Source organism: Mustelus asterias, chromosome 3 (assembly GCF_964213995.1).
Source record: "Mustelus asterias chromosome 3, sMusAst1.hap1.1, whole genome shotgun sequence".
Lineage (NCBI taxonomy): Eukaryota > Metazoa > Chordata > Chondrichthyes > Carcharhiniformes > Triakidae > Mustelus > Mustelus asterias.
Window position 1 is genome coordinate 88801700 of NC_135803.1, and position 21520 is coordinate 88823219.

The window sequence follows — 21520 nt, forward strand, 5'->3', positions numbered from 1 at the left end:
TCACTGACAGTGTCTGCAGTGTAAATGGAGTCAATCGGGATCACTGGCAGTGTCTGCAGTGTAAATGGAGTCAATCGGGATCACTGGCAGTGTCTGCAGTGTAAATGGAGTCAATCGGGATCACTGGCAGTGTCTGCAGTGTAAATGGAGTCAATCGGGATCACTGGCAGTGTCTGCAGTGTAAATGGAGTCAATCCAGATCACTGACAGTGTCTGCAGTGTAAATGGAGTCAATCCAGATCACTGGCAGTGTCTGCAGTGTAAATGGAGTCAATCGGGATCACTGGCAGTGTCTGCAGTGTAAATGGAGTCAATCGGGATCACTGACAGTGTCTGCAGTGTAAATGGAGTCAATCGGGATCACTGACAGTGTCTGCAGTGTAAATGGAGTCAATCGGGATCACTGGCAGTGTCTGCAGTGTAAATGGAGTCAATCGGGATCACTGACAGTGTCTGCAGTGTAAATGGAGTCAATCCAGATCACTGACAGTGTCTGCAGTGTAAATGGAGTCAATCCAGATCACTGGCAGTGTCTGCAGTGTAAATGGAGTCAGTCCAGATCACTGACAGTGCCTGCAGTGTAAATGGTGTCAATCGGGATCACTGGCAGTGCCTGCAGTGTAAATGGAGTCAATCGGGATCAGTGACAGTGCCTGCAGTGTAAATGGAGTCAATCGGGATCACTGACAGTGTCTGCAGTGTAAATGGAGTCAATCCAGATCACTGACAGTGTCTGTAGTGTAAATGGAGTCAATCCAGATCACTGACAGTGTCTGCAGTGTAAATGGAGTCAATCGGGATCACTGGCAGTGTCTGCAGTGTAAATGGAGTCAATCGGGATCACTGACAGTGCCTGCAGTGTAAATGGAGTCAGTCCAGATCACTGACAGTGCCTGCAGTGTAAATGGTGTCAATCGGGATCACTGGCAGTGCCTGCAGTGTAAATGGAGTCAATCGGGATCAGTGACAGTGCCTGCAGTGTAAATGGAGTCAATCGGGATCACTGGCAGTGCCTGCAGTGTAAATGGAGTCAATCCAGATCACTGACAGTGTCTGCAGTGTAAATGGAGTCAATCCAGATCACTGACAGTGTCTGCAGTGTAAATGGAGTCAATCCAGATCACTGGCAGTGTCTGCAGTGTAAATGGAGTCAATCCAGATCACTGGCAGTGCCTGCAGTGTAAATGGAGTCAATCCAGATCACTGACAGTGCCTGCAGTGTAAATGGAGTCAATCCAGATCACTGGCAGTGTCTGCAGTGTAAATGGAGTCAATCCAGATCACTGACAGTGTCTGCAGTGTAAATGGAGTCAATCCAGATCACTGGCAGTGCCTGCAGTGTAAATGGAGTCAATCCAGATCACTGACAGTGCCTGCAGTGTAAATGGAGTCAATCGGGATCACTGGCAGTGTCTGCAGTGTAAATGGAGTCAATCGGGATCACTGGCAGTGTCTGCAGTGTAAATGGAGTCAATCGGGATCACTGGCAGTGTCTGCAGTGTAAATGGAGTCAATCGGGATCAGTGACAGTGCCTGCAGTGTAAATGGAGTCAATCGGGATCACTGACAGTGTCTGCAGTGTAAATGGAGTCAATCGGGATCAGTGACAGTGCCTGCAGTGTAAATGGAGTCAATCGGGATCAGTGACAGTGCCTGCAGTGTAAATGGAGTCAATCGGGATCACTGGCAGTGTCTGCAGTGTAAATGGAGTCAATCGGGATCACTGGCAGTGTCTGCAGTGTAAATGGAGTCAATCGGGATCACTGGCAGTGCCTGCAGTGTAAATGGAGTCAATCGGGATCAGTGACAGTGCCTGCAGTGTAAATGGAGTCAATCGGGATCACTGGCAGTGTGCCAGTCAGATTGCAGTGTAGTGGGTTGTTGCTCTTTGCTGAGATGCTATTTGGTTTGTGTGTGCAGTGCAGTTCTGGAGGAATTGCCTTCTCTCTGTCCTGTCACTGGTGGTGAGTTGCAAACTGCTGGCTCAGGATAAAGCAGTAAGAGCTGCAGCCCCTTCGATTGAATTAGCCTTGGCTCTGTTCTAAATTGCAGTTGATGGATTTGCAGCCTGAGTCACTGAAGCTCAAGCAGCATTGATTAAAGGGCAGCAGTTTATAAATATCAGCGGTGCTGAAGCAAAGTGGGGGGATGGGGCTGGGCAGATGGTGCAGAGTGCAATTAGACTGAGCAGTGCAGACCACACCCTATCTGGAGACTAGCCATGCTGATTTTGTCAGCTGATTGCTGAAGCTTTGCTGACATCGGTTGGGTTTCTGTCAGGACCCGTAATGTACCCATGTATTCAGCCATCGGGAAACCTGGCTCAGTACACTGCTGCAGGAAGCCTGGTTTCCAGAGTACAGGAGGGCTTGCATTTGGGATGTTGTGTGCATATTGGTTTGTACTCTTGTTAAATGTCTACCGGTGGAGTTGAGTTGATCGATTTTGCTGCTGCTGATTGACGATGGTTCAACGCCTTAGTCTGAGACGACAATTCTCTAAGGTGGGTCTGTGACTCTGCCTGTTGCCTGTCGAGCCTGGTTGTAATCGTTGCTAACTAATCTTTGCGATTATTCATTTCAAACAGATTTGTAAGCTTTGATGTTTTAAGTGCACTTGGGCCCTGTCTGGGGTCAGTAACTGAAATTGAGGAGAGAGCTTTTCAACAACTTTTAAAACATTTTGGATAAACCGCTCCAACTGGGAGGAGTTGTGCCTTTACACGTTATTGGAGAAAGTCCTCTCATATATTTGCAGCTTGCTTTGCCAAGGGACAATCAGCAAGTTTGTCTACAATTACATCAGTGACATTTTTGTAATTTGACACTGATCTGCAGTTAGCTCCGGCCTGCTCTCCTCCAGTTCCCTCCTCCGGTCCCCCCTCTCCTGCCCTCCTTTGCCTCATACTGACTGCAGTACCTCTTGGTGTCCTTGTGTGTTCAGATGGTGAGAGCTGTATATCAGCAGTAAGTTGTGCCCAGGGATCAGGCAATGACCATCTCCCCTCCAGGTCACTGCGTGCTGCTGGTTCATGCGTCCCTTAATTGTGCGGAGAATAGCACAGCTGTACTGACAGGCATGGGCTCACCAAGCGTTTTCTTAATTCATTCGTGGGACATGGACGTTGCCGGCTGGCCAGCATTTATTGCCCAACCCTAGTTGCCAGAGGGCAGTTCAGAGTCAACCACACTGCTGTGGCTCTGGAGTCACTTGCAGGCCAGACCAGGTAAGGACGGCAGAGTTCCTTCCCTAAAGAGCATCACTGAAGTAGATGGGTTTTTACCACAATCAACAATGCTTTCGTACTCATCAGTAGATTCTTGGTTCAGATTTTTTTATTGAATTCAAATTCCACCATCTGCTCTGGCGGGATTTGAACCTGGGTCCCCAGATCTTTTGCTGAGTTCCTGGATTAAAGGTCTAGCAATAATACCACTGGGCCATCTTTGACCCTTTTGAATCCAGTTGCACTCAATCACTTGCTCTCTCCCGCCTCCCCAAAATTTCTTCCCCTTCACATATTTGTCCAACCCCCTGTGAAAAGTTGCTATTGCTATTCCTCGCTCTCTCAGACAGTACATTCCAAATCCTAAGTATACATGCATTAAAAGATTTTCCTTATGTTGCCAGTTTCTTTTGCCAATCACTCTATGCAATTTTGGTCACTATTATAGAAAGGATATTATTAAACTAGAAAGAGTGCAGAAGAGATTTACTAGGATGATACCGGGACTTGATGGATTGAGTTATAAGGAGAGGCTGCGTAGACTGGGACTTTTCTCTCTGGAGCGCAGGAGGCTGAGGGGTGATCTTATAGAGGTCTATAAAATAATGAGGGGCATAGACAAGGTAGATAGTCAATATATTTTCCCAAAGGTAGGGGAGTCTAAAACTAGAGGGCATAGGTTTAAGGTGAGAGGGGAGAGATACAAAAGTGTCCAGAGGGGCAAATGTTTCACACAGAGGGTGGTGAGTGTCTGGAACAAGCTGCCAGAGGTAGTAGTAGAGGCGGGTACAATTTTATCTTTTAAAAAGCATTTAGATAGTTACATGGGTACGATGGGTATCGAGGGATATGGGCCAAATGTGGGCAATTGGGATTAGCTTAGGGGTTTTAAAAAAAAGGGCGGCATGGACAAGTTGGGCCGAAGGGCCTGTTTCCATGCTGTAAACCTCTATGACCTTAACTCTGTGTTCTCCGATTATCAGCCAATGGAAACGGTTTGGCTTTATTAGTTCCATCTAACTCTTCCAACACCTCGATCATATCTCTTGTTGTTCCCATTCTATGCTTCTGCAGTCTATCCGTGTAACTGTAATTCCTCATCCATGGAACCATTTTAATAAATCTCTGCTCCACCTTCTACAAACACTTCATGTCCGTTATGAAGTGGTGCTGGGAATTGGGTGCAATGCTGCAGCCCTGAAGTAGTAATAGTTGTGAATGGTGCGTTACTGTGTCCAGTATTGACTCTGCTCCATTCCACTATGCTGCTGACTGCTCACTGAACAATGGACTGCTTGAGGTTGTCAAGGAATATCGGTTTCACACCGGCTATGTTGTTTAGGGACGGGTCTGAACTGTACAGATTAGATGCTTCTCCATTGAGATGGTAGGCAAGGAGTGGTATCCAGACAGCTGAATCACTCCTGCTGCCAGCAGGTAGCTCAAACCACCTCCGCTGAGTACAGCTGATCCCGTACAGACGATGCGTGCAGCTGATCCCGTATGGCCGTACAGGCGGGGCGTGCGGCCGATCCCGTACGGCTGTACAGGCGGTGCGTGCGGCCGATCGCGTACGGCTGTACAGGCAGTGCGTGGGCCGATCCTGTTCTGCTGTACGGGCGGTGCATGCGGCCGATCGTGTACGGCTGTACAGGCGGTGCGTGCGGCCGATCCCGTACGGCTGTACAGGTGGTGCATGCGGCCGATCGCGTACGGCTGTACAGGCGGTGCGTGCGGCCGATCCTGTACTGCTGTACAGGCGGTGCATGCGACCGATCGCGTACGGCTGTACAGGCGGTGCGTGCGGCCGATCCCGTACGGCTGTACAGGCGGTGCGTGCGGCCGATCCTGTACGGCTGTACAGGCGTTGCGTGCGGCCGATCCCGTACGGCTGTACAGGTGGTGCGTGCGGCCGATCCTGTACGGCTGTACAGGCGGTGCGTGCGGCCGATCCTGTACGGCTGTACAGGCGGTGCGTGCGGCCAATCCCGTACGGCTGTACGGGTGGTGCATGCGGCCGATCCCGTACGGCTGTACAGGCGGTGCGTGCGGCCGATCCCGTACGGCTGTACAGGCGGTGCGTGCGGCCGATCCTGTACGGCTGTACAGGCGTTGCGTGCGGCCGATCCCGTACGGCTGTACAGGTGGTGCGTGCGGCCGATCCTGTACGGCTGTACAGGCGGTGCGTGCAGCTGATCCTGTACGGCTGTACAGGCGATGTGTGCGGCCAATCGCGTACGGCTTTACAGGCGGTGCGTGGGCCGATCCTGTACGGGCGGTGCGTGCGGCTGATCCTGTACGGCTGTACGAGCGGTGCGTGCGGCCGATCGCTTACGGCTGTACAGGCGGTGCGTGCGGCCGATCGCGTACGGCTGTACAGGCAGTGCGTGCAGCTGATCCTGTACGGCTGTACAGGCGGTGCGTGCGGCCGATCCCGTGCAGCTGTACAGGCGGTGCGTGCGGCCGATCCTGTCCGGCTGTACAGGTGGTGCTTGCGGCCAATCCCGTCCGGCTGTACAGGCGGTGCGTGTGGCTGATCCCGTACGGCTGTACAGGCGGTGCATGCGGCCGATCCCGTGCGGCTGTACAGGCGGTGCGTGCGGCCGATCCCGTGCGGCTGTACAGGCGGTGCGTGCGGCCGATCCTGTCCGGCTGTACAGGCGGTGCTTGCGGCCAATCCCGTCCGGCTGTACAGGCGGTGCGTGCGGCCAATCCCGTCCGGCTGTACAGGCGGTGCGTGTGGCCGATCCCGTGCGGCTGTACAGGCGGTGCGTGTGGCTGATCCCGTTCGGCTGTACAGGCGGTGCATGCGGCCGATCCTGTGCGGCTGTACAGGCGGTGCTTGCGGCCAATCCCGTCCGGTTGTACAGGCGGTGCGTGTGGCCGTTCCCGTGCGGCTGTACAGGCGGTGCGTGCAGCCGATCCTGTCCGGCTGTACAGGCGGTGCGTGCGGCCGATCCTGTGCGGCTGTACAGGCGGTGCGTGCGGCCAATCCCGTGCGGCTGTACAGGCGGTGCGTGCGGCCGATCCCGTCCGGCTGTACAGGCGGTGCTTGCGGCAGATCCCGTCCGGCTGTACAGGCGGCCGATCCCATCCAGCTGTACAGGCGGTGCGCGCGGCCGATCCCGTCCGGCTGTGCAGACGGTGCGTGTGGCTGATCCCGTTCGGCTGTACAGGCGGTGCATGCGGCCGATCCCGTCCGGCTGTACAGGCGGTGCGTGCGGCCGATCCCGTCCGGCTGTACAGGCGGTGCCGCTCTCAAAATTAACAGGTTTGTAATTTTTGTGATATACACTTTCATGGCACCAGTTTTATTCACTACTCTGGCACAATGTTGCTGAGTGTGCTGTCCAATTTGAAGGCTTTGGTGAGTCTAGACTGGTGTCATTCTTGCTAAAATGGCAGCATTGCAATTCCTGAGTGTTGAGCTGGGTTTAGGAAAGAATCCTGAAGGCTGCATTGTGGTGAACTGCCCTGCTGCATGTTAATATTCAGTTTGACACACAATAACTTGCCACCTGTATATTTAATGTCTCATTCTTTGTATGCAGTTACTTCAGACCAACGCAAGGCTGAAAGCCTGCTTTAGGATTCAGGTTGAATGGGCTGAAGCAACTTCACTTACTGCTCCTTACTCTGCTATTTGAACCCAAGTTCAGTTTCTAACTCCATCTCTTCTCTCTCTCTCCCACCGACTTCCAGCTGCGAGACATTGATTTTTCCCGTCCCTGCTTCAACTCATCTGCAGATGGCCTCACCCATGCCTTTGTTACCTCCTGACTTGAGTATTCAAGTGATCTCCAAACCAGCTTCCCACCTTCCACCCTCCAGACATAACGTTGAGGTTGTACAAATCTCTGCTCACCTAACTCCCACCTAATCCTGTCCATCCACCACCTCCTGTGCTCACTTAGCCACATTTGCACTTGGTGGAACAATATCCGATTTCAAAATTCTCATTCTCCTGTTCAAGACCTTGTCTCTCCCTATTTCACCTCCTCCAACCCCGTAAGCCATTGGAAGATGACAGGCAGGAAGTTGGAAGGGTGGTTGGAGGTAGGAGCTGGCTGGGACTGATCACTCTCTGAATCCTCCAGCATAATGATTTCAGCACAGAATGGTTATTTTCCGTCTGCTTTGTGTATTATTAACTAGGAGTGGGCAGTGTGTACATTCTGGGCATTTCCTTGTCAAGGAATACAATAGGGCTATTCTGCTTTGGAACCGCTATCTCTGACTACACAGCAAGCTAATTACTTCACACAATCCATTTACACTGTGTTGCTATGCGGAGACAGGGACGGATGTCTCCAGGACAGTTCGTTCACCCCTGCTTCAGGGTCTGAGTCGTCTGTTGGCTATGCTAGTGTCCAAACAGGAATAATATCCAATCTGTGTGGTGGGAGACCTAGAACAGAAGGGACACTGATCAGCTGTTGTCGACTGTTTGTATGTATGGCATTGTGTTGGCTATGCTTTCTCTTCCTCTTGTGACCTGTGGAAAACTGGGGTATTTTTAAAATGTATTCACAGGATTGCTGGCGAGGTCAGCATTTATTGCCCCTTCCTAATTATCCTTCAGAACGTGGCGATGAACTGCCTTCTTGAACTGCTGCAGTCCATGAGGTGTAGGCGCACCCACAGTGTTGATAGGGAGGGATTTCCAGGATTTTGACCCAGCGACAGTGAAGGACCATCCAAGTCAGGGTGGTAAGTGGCTTGGAGGGGAACTTCCAGGTGGTGGTGTTCCCAGGTATCTGCTGCCTTGTCCTTCTAGATGGTGGTGTTTGCGGGTTTGGAAGATGCTGTCTAAGGAGCCTTGGTGAGTTCCTGTAGTGAATCATGTAGGTTGTACACACAGCTGCTACTGTTCGTCGGTGGTGGGGGGAGTGAATGTTTAAGGTGGTGGTTGGGTGCCAGTTAAGTGGCTGCTTTGTTCTGGATCAGGTCAGACAACATCTGTGGAAAGAAAGACAATTAACATTTCAGATCAATGATCTTTCATTAGAACCATCAGCTGCTGAGTTTTTCCAGCACTTTTTGTCTTATTTTAGCTTTCTCGTATCCACAGTATTTAGCTTTTTGTATTACTGAACAAGTGCTGCTTGATAGCGTTGTCGTCGACCACTTCCATCATTTTACTGATGATCAAGAGTAGACTGATGGGTCAGCAATTGACCTTGTTGGATTTGCCCAGGGCATATCTGGGCAATTTTCCACATTGTTGGGTAGATGCCAGTGTTGTAGCTGTACTGGAACAGCTTGGCTAGGGGGGGGCAGCAAGTTCTGCAACACATATTTTCAGTAATATTGCCACAATATTGTCAGGGACCATAGCCTTTGCTGTATCCAATGCCTTCCACCATTTCTTTTTTTTAATATTCATTCATGGGATATGGGCGTCGCTAGCTGATGTATCGGTGATCAGTAGATTGGTGTGGAGAAGGTTTAGCAGGTTTTGCTCTCTTGTTGGTTCCCTCACCTGCTGCAGTCCCAGTTTGTCATAGAGTCCCTACAGTGCAGAAGGAGGCCATTCAGCCCATTGACCCTGCACCAACAACAATCCCCCTCCCCCCCCCCCCCCCCCGCCCCCCCGCCGGGCCCTGTCTGCGTAACCACAAGTATTTACCATGCTAATCCCCCTGACACTAAGAGGCAATTTAGCATGGCCAATCAACCCAACCCGCACGCACATTTTTGGACTGTGGGAGGAAACCGGAGCATCCGGAGGAAACCCACGCTGTCACAGGGAGAACGTGCAAACTCCACAGACTGTTACCGAGGCCAGAATTGAACATTGCACATTCTGTGCCCTTGTCACCCTCAGTGCTTCCTCCAAGTTGTGTTCAACGTGGAGGAGTACGGATTCATCAGCTGAGGAGAGGATGATATTTGGTAACGAGCAGGAGGTTTCTTTGCCCATCTTTGACTTACTGCCATGAGACTTCATGGGGTCTGATGTTCAGGACTCCCAGGGCAACTCCCTCACTGTATACCACTGTGCTGCCATCTCTGCTAGGTCTGTCCAGCCAATGGGATAGCACATACCCAGGGGTGGTGATGGTGGTATCTAGGACATGATTCTGTGAGTATGACTATGTCAGGCTGTTGCTTTACTAGCCTATGAGACAGCTCTCCCAATTTTGACGGAGCTATTATTGAGGAGGACTATGTCGTGTCAGCAGGGCAGGATCTGCCACTGCAGTATCTGCTCTTGGTCACGTTTGCTTCTCAGCCTACGATGAGTGCCAGGAGGGATATATCTGATAGTCAGTTCGAAACCTCATTTTCTGCTCAATCTGAGAGGAGGGGAGGGATTTCTGTCATCCAAGCACCAACCTGCCAAGGAAAGAAAGACTGCTAGATCTACACTGCCAATGACAAACCTAGGACATCCCAAAGTCAGCCTGAAGTGACCTCCCCGTTGTAGCAAACCTGACAATTTGTGTGTAGCAAAATCACACTAACTGCAATAGAGTAAATGACTGGGTCGTCTGTATTTAGTGTTAGACGGTAAATATTAAATAGGACACTGGGACACTTCCCCTGTTTTCCTTCAAAGAATGCCATGTGAGATTTTTTTATATCCGCTTGAAAGGGCAGGTGTGGCCTTGGTTTAAACTCTCAACTGTAAGACAGCAACCTCACCAATACTGCCCCCAATGCGTCAACCCAGATCACATCTTTAATGTCTGCACCCAGGTGCAAGAAACTGTCTCTCATCCATGGCTGAATAATAGACCCTCCTTTTTGGTTCAAAGATGTGACTCATTGATGTATAATGAGTTTAAAATGTACAAGAATTCCTAATATTTGAAATGGATATCTAATTAATGTCTTTGCTACCACTATTTCATATCAGTGCTAATGTTGTTGCTGATTTTGAAAGCTGTATGAGTGATCTTTATAGGAGGGATGTTTACATTGTACCTCGGATTGAGTATGTGTAATGTTTGGTTGGACAGATAGTAATAACTTGCTGCTGTGAAAGCGTGTTTTGCCACACAGGGGCTTTTATGTAGGAAACATAATGTGTTGAGTCAATGTGTATCATCCAAACTCTGTTACCAGTATCCTATCTCACACCAGCTCCTGTTTACCCATCACCACTGTGCTCACTGAGATACAGGTCTGACAACACCTCAGTCTTCAATTCCCATCCTTGGTTTTCAATCCTTCCATGGACTAAGCCCTCCCTATCCTTGTGCCTCCCACAATCACCCTCACCTCTGCACCGCACTAAGTCAGGCCTTGTGCGCACTCCTGATTAGAACTTCTCCCCCATTGCTGACTCTGTCATTAGCTGCCAGGACTGGAAGCTCTGGAATTACCTCTCTGACTCTCCTTTAACACAAACTGTGTGAAATAAGTGTGTCTAATAACACTCCTGCAGAGCATTCAGAGATATTTCATTTTGTCAAAAGATACTTGAGAAATCCAAATAGTTCCTTGTTCTCAGGGGCCAATGTAATGAGAGAGATCCCTGTCAGTTGCTGGGGGGGTTCAGTGACTCACCGTCTCGAATGAGGCTGCACTCCGTTCAATAAAAAACACCCTTATAAAACCTTTGGTTATTTCCTGTCTGGGTAAATTGACCCAATGATTGCCAGGACCTTCCATCTAACAGAAAAAAATAATTTGTCTATGTTCTTCATATAGCACCACATTGATGCATGTACACAACTGCACTAATGTCGTGTGTGTGTGCACATTTCCATATACAAGCGTGTACCTGCACACACATTTATACCCCCACATTCTTATGTGTCTAGCTAAATTCACACACAGGTTAAGGGATTGCAGCGAATCACTCACCCACAGAATTCCTTCTCCTCTGTCATTGGAAACCACTTCATTTCTCATCATCAATTATGAAACTTCATTCTTTGTGCAGCAGTCGATTTGATTTGACAGATCCTCCCAATTTTGGGTTTTAATTCTAAATATATTCCGGGTTTATTGTCAGCAGGTGCTGCACAAGCTGTCCCCTTTGACCTGAATGTCCTTTACCTACCCGTGGTCTCAATGTGTCCCCTCCTAACAACACGATGGGTGTTCATATGAACTGCAAGAAGGCGGAATGCCACCTTCCTGAGGGCATTTAGGGATGGGCAATAATTGCTGGGCTAGCCAGCAACACCCACATCCCGTGAGTAAACTAATGAGCCAGGGATTGTAACTGTGAGTGAGGCTGCTGGGGAACATCCTGTGCTGCCACCTGAATTTACCCCTTTGTGCAAACTACAGACTGGATAAGCAATGAAAGCATTCAATACAAACTTTAAGCCTGTAATTGGGTTATTAATGCAAGATATGTTTGTGAATGAATGGAATGTGAGATCATTGCTTCTGTGATTCAGCTTTTTAATGTAGTCCCTCGTTGCTCAAATTCCCTTTGAAGAACCTCTTTCTTAGGTCTACCGATGCTGTTGGTTCCCACATGGACCATGACATCTGGATCCTTCCCCTCTAAGGTCCTCTCCAGTCCCAAGGAGATCTCCCTCACCCTGGTTAAATCCCGATGTTAAAAGTTAATTTGTAAACATAGTGAAATTATTCTCTCTAGACTCATGTCAAATAGCAAAAGCACAACTTGCTCTCCTCTGAAATACAATTTTTAACTTCATGCTCACTATACATCAGACTAGCCAGGCTTGGCTTGTCAGCCTCACATAGAACTTTAAACCGCTCAGCATTATACAGATGATTCTGTTCACAGTAGCCGCATTATGTGTGTACATGCAAAGTTGCCACTTCTCCCTGTTCATGTGACTCACTGTGCCAGTAGTATTTAGCTTCTTTTCCATGGACCCAGGCCAAGCTGTGAATCAAAGTTCTGGCCTCTGGATTGTAGGCCTGTCCTTTAAAAACAAGCTTCTGTCGCTCGATAGTATAATAGCATCTGTGAGTATCTTTGACTACTGTGCAAAATGCAACAGTTCATTCACGAGCAACAAAAACAGAAAATGGTGGAAAGTCTCAGCCGGTATGACGGCATCTGTGGTGAGAGAATAGAGCCAACGTTTTGAGTCTGGATGACCCTTCGTTCGAGCTGAAGATGAAAAAAAAGGATGAGATTTATACAGTAAGGGTGAGGGGTGGTGTAATTGACCAAGATGTCATTGTCAAAAAACAAAGGAAATGTAAATGGTGATCGTGGTTGAGAAGGGTGCTGATAGTGCATATTGAGAGATCAGAATGTGTAAAGAGCAGAATAAAGGTGCAGAGTGTCAAAGGACAACCTCAGGCATGTAACAGATGGCCCTAGTGGGGATGGGGGAGGGGAAACAAGATGGAAAGCGAGATTTTAAAAAATGATGGAAGAAATTCAAATATTTTTATAAAATATAAAATAATAAAAAATAAATTAGAAATCTTAGAAAGAAATCTTAGAAATCTTAGAAACCCTACAGCACAGAAAGAGGCCATTCGGCCCATCGAGTCTGCACCGACCACAATCCCACCCAGGTCCTACCCCCATATCCCTACATATTTACCCACTAATCCCTCGAACCTACGCATCCCAGGACACTTAAGGGCAATTTTAGCATGGCCAATCAACCTAACCCGCACATCTTTGGACTGGATTAAATGAAGTAAATGGAGTGGAGGAGAGAGTTCATGCTCTAAAGTTGAATTCAACGTTCAGTCCGGAAGGTTGTAAAGTGCCTAATTGGAAGATGAGGTGCTGTTCCTCCAGTTTGCGTTGGGGTTCACCGGAACATTGCAACAGGCTAAGGACAGGCATGTGGACATGACAGCAGGAAATGTGTGCTGAAATGGCAAGCAGTGGGAAGTTCTGGGTCCTGCTTGCAAACGGATTGAAGATGTTCTGCAAAGTGGTCACCCAGTCTGCATTTGGTCTCTCTGCTGTAGAGTAGATGGCATTGGGAGCAGCGAATGCAGTAGATCAGCTTAAAGGAGGGAAAGAGGATCTGTGCTGAGATTTTGAAAGTTAACAAAGGACCAGACGATAGTACAGGGAAGTGATGTGGGGAGTGAAAATCACAGCATGACAGGAAGCGACAAAGTGTACAAAGACAAAAGTGTACCAACAAATAGGGTCAGAGTAGGGGAAAAATGGTATAAAGACTGAATTAAAGGCCATTTATCTTAATGCATGCAGAATTTGTAACAAGATACATGAATTGACAGCAGTTATTGACATGAGAGAGAAGCAAAACTAAACTTTATTTTCTTGCCATCTGGTTGTAAGCAGAGATGTTTTTGAAATGGCTGAAGCATGCTTTTCTCAACCGTCTATGTGAGGTCAAACTTTAAAGTGACTCGCAGCAAACCCTCTTTAGGGTCAAATCAGAAGTATAGTTTATTCATGCATTCAAACCCAGGGACTGATTGCAACTTCATACACGCACACAAGATTGGAAAGAGGAGATTTTGCAACTATGGTTAACTTTAAAGTAAAAGAAAGTCAGAGTCTAGTGAGGGTAACTTCATGTAGGAGCTACTGTTCAGGCGGGTTCAGCTTGTTGATGGGGATGCAGTGAGCTGAGGTTGGTATACTGAAGTTTGCTCAGCAGGCGATGGTAGGAATCTTCCAGAGCAGCAGGCTTCGAGGGCATAAACTTGATGCAGGCTGTTGGTTAGCCTGGAGTCCTGCTTCCATGTTTGCAGGTTGGAGTTTAAACAGCAGACTTGAGTTATGAGTCTAAAAATATAATAAGACTTTCCAAAGGCCAGAAGTTTTGGTGATGCGATGTTGACCATTAATGACCATCATTGCAGGCAAATGAGCAGTTTCTATGCTTATGGTCAAATTCATTGTTCACCTTAGGATACAAGTGGTGGCTTTCAGCACCGCTGCAGGTATAATGGGTTTAGATGGCTCTCCCTTTGTTTCAGTCCAGGCTGTGGAGATCAGTTGTCTGCTGATGGTCCATTGTTTTTGTTGATTGAAACTGTCCTCACAAGGAGTGTGAAGCTGAACTTTTGACGTAAATGTTGTTGAGATTTTCCAGAAACTGTAGCCAACTTGTGAATCATGTGACATGTAGCAGTGAAAATTTTGGTTCAGCAAGGTCCACTTTTTAAATAAGCACAAAGGTGAAGTTTAATTTAATATGATATGATGACCATCACACAAACATGGTTGCGTGGTGACCAAGGCCAAGATTATGTGACATTTCAGACTGATAGAAAGGAAAAGGATGTGGGGTAGCTTTATTAAAAGGGCGGCACAGTGGTTAGCACAGCTGCCTCACAGTGCCAGGGACCCAGGTTCAATTTCAGCCTTTGTCAACTGACTGTATGGAGTTTGCACATTCTTCCTGCGTTTGCGTGGGTTTCCTCAGGGTGCTGCGGTTGCCTCCCACAGTCCAAAGATGTGCAGGTTGATTTACCGTGGTCAATTACCCCTGAGTGTCACAGGGGTTAGCAGGGTAAATTTAAGTTACCAGGATAGGGCCTGGGTGGGATTGTTATCGGTGCAGGCTCAATGGGCTAAATGGCCTCCTTCTGCACTTTAAGGATCCTATCGATGCGATCAATACAGGAATGAAAAATAGGGCCGTAACATCCAAGCTCCAGAGTGGCATATTGGGGAGGTGTGCTGGTGAATTTCCTTCAGAAGTTCCAAGATGAGGTTTGCACAGCAATTGTCCAGAAGTGCAAATTTTCCCTGGACAATTGTTCTTCATTGATAAAAATAACTTCAGATAGTTCCGATATTATCCACTTCTGGGTAACTGTTGCACAGACTTGCACCAATCTCCCACAGGACTGCACCCTCCTGCCTGCCAAAGCACTCTCAATCTGCCAGGTGACACCCCCACCTTCAATGGCCCAAGGTTCTCCCTCCAGCCCAGTCCACCCCACTCCCACTCTTCCCCCACCAGGCCTGACACATTCCCGAGGTCCGGCCCGATCCCCCACCCCACTGCAGCCCTGCACTTTGGAAGGTCTAATGCCGAAGGGAAGCATACAGTAAATGGCAGAACTCTTAGAAGCATTAACATACTGAGGGATCTAGGCATATCCGCAGTTCCCTGAAAGTGGCAACACCAGAAGGCAAATGGCATGCTTGCCTACATTGGTCAGGGCATAAAATATAAAAATTGGCAAATCATGTTGCAGTTATACTAGGATGCTACTGGGACTTGATGGATTGAGTTATAAGGAGAGGCTGAATAGACTGGGATTTTCTCTCTGGAGCGTAGGAGGCTGAGGCTGACCTTATAGAGGTCGAGAAAATAATGAGGGGCATAGATAAGGTAGATAGTCAATATCTTTTCCCAAAGGTAGGGGAGTCTAAAACTAGAGGGCATAGGTTTAAGGTGAGAGGGGAGAGATACAAAAGTGTCCAGAGGGGCAATTTTTTCACACAGAGGGTGGTGAGTGTCTGGAACAAGCTGCCAGAGGTCGTAGTAGAGGCGGGTACAATTTTATCTTTTAAAAAGCATTTAGATAGTTACATGGGTACGATGGGTATAGAGGGATATGGGCCAAATGCAGGCAGTTGGGATTAGCTTAGGGGTTTTTAAAAAAAAAGGGCGGCATGGACAAGTTGGGCCGAAGGGCCTGTTTCCATGCTGTAAACCTCTATGACTCTATATAGAACTTTAGTTAGGCAACATTTGGAATATTCTGGTCGCCAAACTACCAGAAGGATGTGGAAGCTTTGGAGAGGGTACGGAAAAGGTTTACCAGAATGTTGCCTGGTTTGGAGGGTATTAGCTATGAGGAGAAATTGGCCAAACTGATTTGTTTTCACTTGAACGTTGGAGGCTGAGGGCAACCTGATGGAAGTTTACAAAATTATGAGAGGCATGGATAGTCGGAGTCTTTTTCCCAGGGTAGAAATGTCAATTACTGGGAGACATAGGTTTAAGGAAAAAGGGGGAAAGTTTAAAGGAGATGTGAGAGACAAGATTTTACACAGAGGTTGGTAAGTGCCAGGAATGCAGTGCCAGAGGAGGTGGTAGAAGCAGATACAATAGCAACGTTTAAGAGGTATCTTGACATGACTAGGCAGGGAATATAGGGATATGGACTATTTGGAGGCAAAAGGTCTTTAGAAAGGCATCATGTGTCACAGCAGGCATGGTGGACCAAAGGGCCTGTTCCTATGCTGTACTGTTCTTTGAACCCCTTTTACCCATCATCCCTGTGCTCGTTGACCCACATTTGCTCCCAGTTACACAACACTTAAATTTTAAAATGCCCACCCTCATTTTCAAAAGTCCCTGTGCCCTAATCCCTCCAAACCTCTACAAGCTCTTCCAACCCCACACCCTCTGAATTCGAACTCTGACCACTTGAACATGCTCGATTTTTGTCACTTCACCCTTGGCCGTGCTTTCAGGTACGTGGGCCCTATGCTCTGAAATTCCCTCCCTAAACTTCTGCACCTCTACCTTTGTCTTCTAAGCTGCTCTTAAAAATCTACCTCTATTACCAAACTTTAGTCATTTACTCAAATGTCTCCTCCTTTTGTTTGCTGTCAAATTTAGTTTTACTTCTGTGAGTCAATGTTGTCTCATTTGACTTGCATAACTCTAATAGGCCTTTCTCATTAGCATATCCTTTGTGAAAGATTCATTGTTTTTTCTTGGTACTGACAACGCGATGATTCATGTCTCGCCATAGTTGTGCCTAACTGAGCAATAATTTCTGGAATGTGGGGGGGGGGGGGAGGCAGTTAAGCAATTGTTTCTGCCATGCTTGCATGATGGCTTATTTATTGATTTTTCCCAGGCTGCACACACCTCGTAGCTCGAGTGCATCTCGCTGACATCCTTGTTCTCGTTCAGTCGCTCAGGGTAAAATAAATTCCCTATCCCAGTCTGACTAAACCTGTAGGCCAGCAGCATGAGTGATGTGAGTTGCTGTATGAGGGAGGGCGGACTTCTCCCACCCAGAGCAAGGACAGGATAAACTAACCACAGTGTTGTACAGGCGAATGGTGAAGATCCAATGTTGATAAAACAACACTACTGGGTACAGTGTGCACATACCAGCACCTGCTGGAGCACTGGCACAGTGATCCCAGAGTCTGGCTCCCCGTCTCTATCTGCTCCTTCCCCTCTCTGGGCCATCCAGCCAGTTGTCAGCTTTGTCTGTGTTCTTGGCCGGATGTGACAGTGTTTACTTGGCTTGCTATCTGGGTGATATCATTCAGCTGCAGGGCCGCTGCTAGGTGGTTTCCGTGGGAGTTTCATAGTTTCAGGTGAGTTTGTGGCTCACTGATTGAGTTTGGAAGAGTTCTAGTTTGTGTAGCTGCAGTGAATGAACAGATTGGTTTTGGGCTTTGCTCAGAATAAGAGCTCCATTCACGGGTAACAATGTACTGGAAGAAACAAGTTCAGCAAAAACGTAGCCAGGTGAGATTGAAGCAGGGTTGCTGGAGGAAGCCTGATTACTTATGGGTGAGTCTGATATTGTTTGTTTAACTCCTCAGTGAGCTGTTTGTACTTAGATGCCCTATCTGTTTGTAAAGACACAATATCCCACCTTCCTTATCCACCAACCAATTGAGTTTGCTGCCATTGGGATCCAGTTTGTTTAAATATCTGTTCTCCCATACCCTCCCCACTCACATCACAGTCCTGTGCGCTGTGCTCAGTAAGAAGTTTAACAACACCAGGTTAAAGTCCAACAGGTTTATTTGGTAGCAAATGCCACACAAGCTTTCGGAGCGCTGCCCCTTCGTCAGGTAGAGTGGAGATCTGCTCACAAACAGGGCATACAGAGACACAAACTCAATTTACAGAATAATGATTGGAATCCCCCCCCCCCCAACGCCGGCATCTCCACATCATGGCTGTGCTCAGGAACAGGCTGATCTTCACTGTCTTTCTGAGTCGGGGGATTTTTTTCCTGTCTTCAACCCCTAATCCCCAGCAGCCTGGTGACGGGAGCCTGACTTCTGCACTCGGCAAATCCAGAGAGAGTGACGGATGTTCAGGTCTACAACACTCCATATCCCCTGAAACTCTCTCAAATTCCATTCAGCCCTTTCACATTCTTTAGCTTTGTGTCAGAGTTGTTTAAGTTAGTTTTGCTGACACACTTCCTTTTCATCATTGAAACTGAGCTGCTCCTTGTTCTATTCAGTCAGCCCTGAGGGTTGAGCCATTCTTTGCCTTGTGACTGTTATCGCTATCTGATCTGTGTGGTAATCATTTGGTTTCTAGTGTCCATTAACTGTTGTCTCTGTGTCAGGCATCAGCTATAATTGGACACATTGAAACCAGTCTAAGAGAGACACATAGGAAGAGGTTTTCATGGAAATTCCCATTCATTTTGGATTTTGAGTATATATGTAACCTGAACAGGAGCAGAAACACTCCCATGTACACAGAGGAACCAGGATATGCACTGCGTGCATACTTACTCCCATCTACAGCATAACAAGAACCAGGGATGGATACCAAGCAGGGAGCTGGTTGAGGGGGGGGTGTGGATTTAACTTCGCACTGTTCCTGTTGCCTCTGATATTTATTCTTTCACGGAATGTGGGTGTCACTGGCTGGTCAGCGTTCATTATCCATCCCTAATTGCCATTTGAGAAGGTGGTGGTGATCTGCTGCCTTGAACTGCTACAGTCCATGTCGTGTAGGTAGGTACACCCACAGTGCTGTTAGGGAGGAAGTTCCAGAATTTTGACCCAGCAACAGTGAAGGAACGGCAAGATATTTCCAAGTCAGGATGGTGAGTGACTTGGAGGGATTTAGGAGGTGCTGTCTAAGGAACCTTGGTGAGTTGCTCGAGTGCATCTGTAGATGGCACACACAGCTGCCACTAGGTCTTAGTGGTGGAGGGAGTGGATATTTGTGATGTGGTGCCAATCAAGCGGGCTGCTTTGTCCTGGATGGTGTCAAGCTTCTTGAGTGCTGTTGGAGCATCCAGGCAAGTGGGGAGTATTCCATCACACTCCTGGCCTGCCCTGTAGATGGTGGACAGGCTTTGGGGAGTCGGGAGGTGAGTGACTCACTTGTTGCAGTTAAACCAGTTCTGAACTGATGGTTAACATTGAGTCCAAATGTAATGTATTGTGGGTGAATGACTAGAGTGAGGCTGGATGGCTTGTGCTTTGATCCAGGGATTACATTTTAGGGCTGTATGTTTTTATCGCTTAAATAAATTTTTGGGATGTGAACGGTATTTGTCATAATCGCCCTGCCATAGAATTCAAACCATTTGTTCTACTTTTTAGGGGAACCACACATATACAATCTGTTGACCTGTGGTTTTATGTTGTAGATCGAACGGCTGGAATTGAACAGCTTGGCCCCGTCGAGTGTGATTGCCTCGAGCTCCGATGGTGGGGTCAGTGTGGATGGCCTGGATGCGACCCTGGACCCTCAGCGGACAAAGGCGGCCATTGCCCACCTGCAGCAGAAAGTCCTGAAGCTGACAGAACAGCTTAAGGTGGAGCAGACAGTCCGGGATGACAATGTGGCAGAGTACCTGAAGTTGGCGAACAATGCGGACCGGCAGCAGGGTGCCCGTATCAAGCAGGTCTTTGAGAAGAAGAACCAGAAGTCAGCTCAGACAATCCTGCAGTTACAGCGCAAGCTAGAGCACTACCACCGCAAATTGCGTGAGGTTGAGTACAACGGTATTCCTCGCCAACCCAAGGATGTGCTGCGGGATATGCAGCAGGGTCTGAAAGGTGTGGGCGCCAAGGTGAGCGGTTTCAGCGAGGGTGTGGTGGGCAGCGTGCGGGGTGGACTCTCCAGCTTTTCCCAGGCCACCCACTCGGCTGCAGGTGCTGTAGTCTCGAAGCCCCGGGAGTTTGCCTCGCTTTTGCGCAACAGATTTGGCAGCGCTGATAATATCCCCAGCCTCAAGGATTCGCTGGACGGACATCAGGCCGAGGAATGCTTCAAGGGACTGGGCATCTGTGGCAATCTGCAATTCAGCCCCAGGTACGGTAGTGAGGAGGAGTGCTCAAGTGGCACGTCGGGATCAGGTGCCAACAGCATGTCGGGGACACCCATGGAACTATCCACCTCAAAAACAAACCCACTAGACCTCTCCAATTTGGGATTGGAGGGAATGTTCCAGGAACTGCACCAAGTGAAGGAGACACAAGCCCGATTGGAAGAATCATTGGAAACTCTGAAATCTCACTATCAGAGGGATTATACCATCCTGTTACAAACACTCCAGGAAGAACGATACAGGTACAGTCAAAGCAAGGAGCTGCCTCCGACACCACCTCCTACTCCCTGCCCCATTGTCCATTGAATTTGGTTTGATTTGAAATTCATTCCTTGTGTATTCAGTGTGTTAACTCATTCGCAAAGTGCTGTGTGTGGGAGAGGGGGGCCTATGTGTGTGTGTGTGTGTGTGTGTGGGGGGGGGGGGGGGGGGGGCTGGGTGTGTCTGGGAGAGGGGGCTGTGTGTGTGGGAGAGGGGGGCCTATGTGTGTGTGTGGGGGGGTGTGTGTGGGGGGGGCTGGGTGTGTGCGTCGGGTGGGGGGGCTGTGTGTGTGTGTGGGGGGGGCTGTGTGTGTGTGTGGGGGGGGGGGCAGTGTGTGTGTGTGGGGGGGCTGTGTGTGTGTGTGTGTGGGGCTGTGTGTGTGTGTGTGTGGGGGGCTGTGTGTGTGTGAGGGGGGGCTGTGTGTGTGAGGGGGGGCTGTGTGTGTGAGGGGGGGCTGTGTGTGTGGGGGGGGGCTGTGTGTGTGTGGGGGGGGGCTGTGTGTGTGTGTGTGTGGGGGGCTGTGTGTGTGTGTGTGGGGGGGGGGGCTGTGTGTGTGTGTGTGGGGGGGGGGGCTGTGTGTGTGTGTGTGGGGGGGGCTGTGTGTGTGTGTGTGTGTGGGGGGGGCTGTGTGTGTGTGTGTGGGGGGGGCTGTGTGTGTGTGTGTGGGGGGGGCTGTGTGTGTGTGTGTGGGGGGGGCTGTGTGTGTGGGGGGGGGCTGTGTGTGTGTGTGGGGGGGGACTGTGTGTGTGTGTGGTGGGGGGGTGGTATGTGTGTGTGGGGGGGGGGGGCTGTGTGTGTGCGGGGGGGGGCCTGTGGGTGGGTGTTGGGGGGGGGGGGGGGCTGGGTGTGTCTGGGAGAGGGGGGTGTGTGTGGGGGGGGCTGTGTGTGGGGGGGGGTGTGTGTGTGTGGGGGGGGTGTGTGGGGGGGGTGTGGGGGGGGGGGGGTGTGTGTGGGGGGGGTGTGTGGGGGGGGGTGTGTGTGGGGGTGGTGTCTGTGTGTGTGGGGGTGGTGTCTGTGTGTGTGGAGGTGTGTCTGTGTGTGTGGGGGGTGTGTGTGGGGGTGTGGGGGGCTATGGGGAGGGGTGTGTGGGGGGGGTGTGTGGGGGCGGTGGTGTGTGAGAGTGGGGGT

At 49.2% G+C, this 21520-nt stretch overlaps 1 protein-coding gene across 6 annotated transcripts in view; it reads left to right on the forward strand.

Annotated features, from left to right (window-relative positions):
- The window catches only part of tmcc1a (transmembrane and coiled-coil domain family 1a), a 145669-nt gene that overhangs the window by 105677 nt on the left and 18472 nt on the right, over positions 1-21520 (forward strand). For 4 of the 6 annotated variants that reach the window (XM_078209300.1, XM_078209302.1, XM_078209301.1 and 1 more), the window contains one exon: positions 19448-20373. In XM_078209300.1, coding sequence (XP_078065426.1) covers positions 19448-20373 — 926 coding nt within the window. Of the gene's footprint in view, positions 1-2259; positions 2504-17449; positions 17611-19447; positions 20374-21520 lie in introns of those variants that run through there. The other 2 variants (XM_078209306.1, XM_078209304.1) reach the window with 2 other exon arrangements.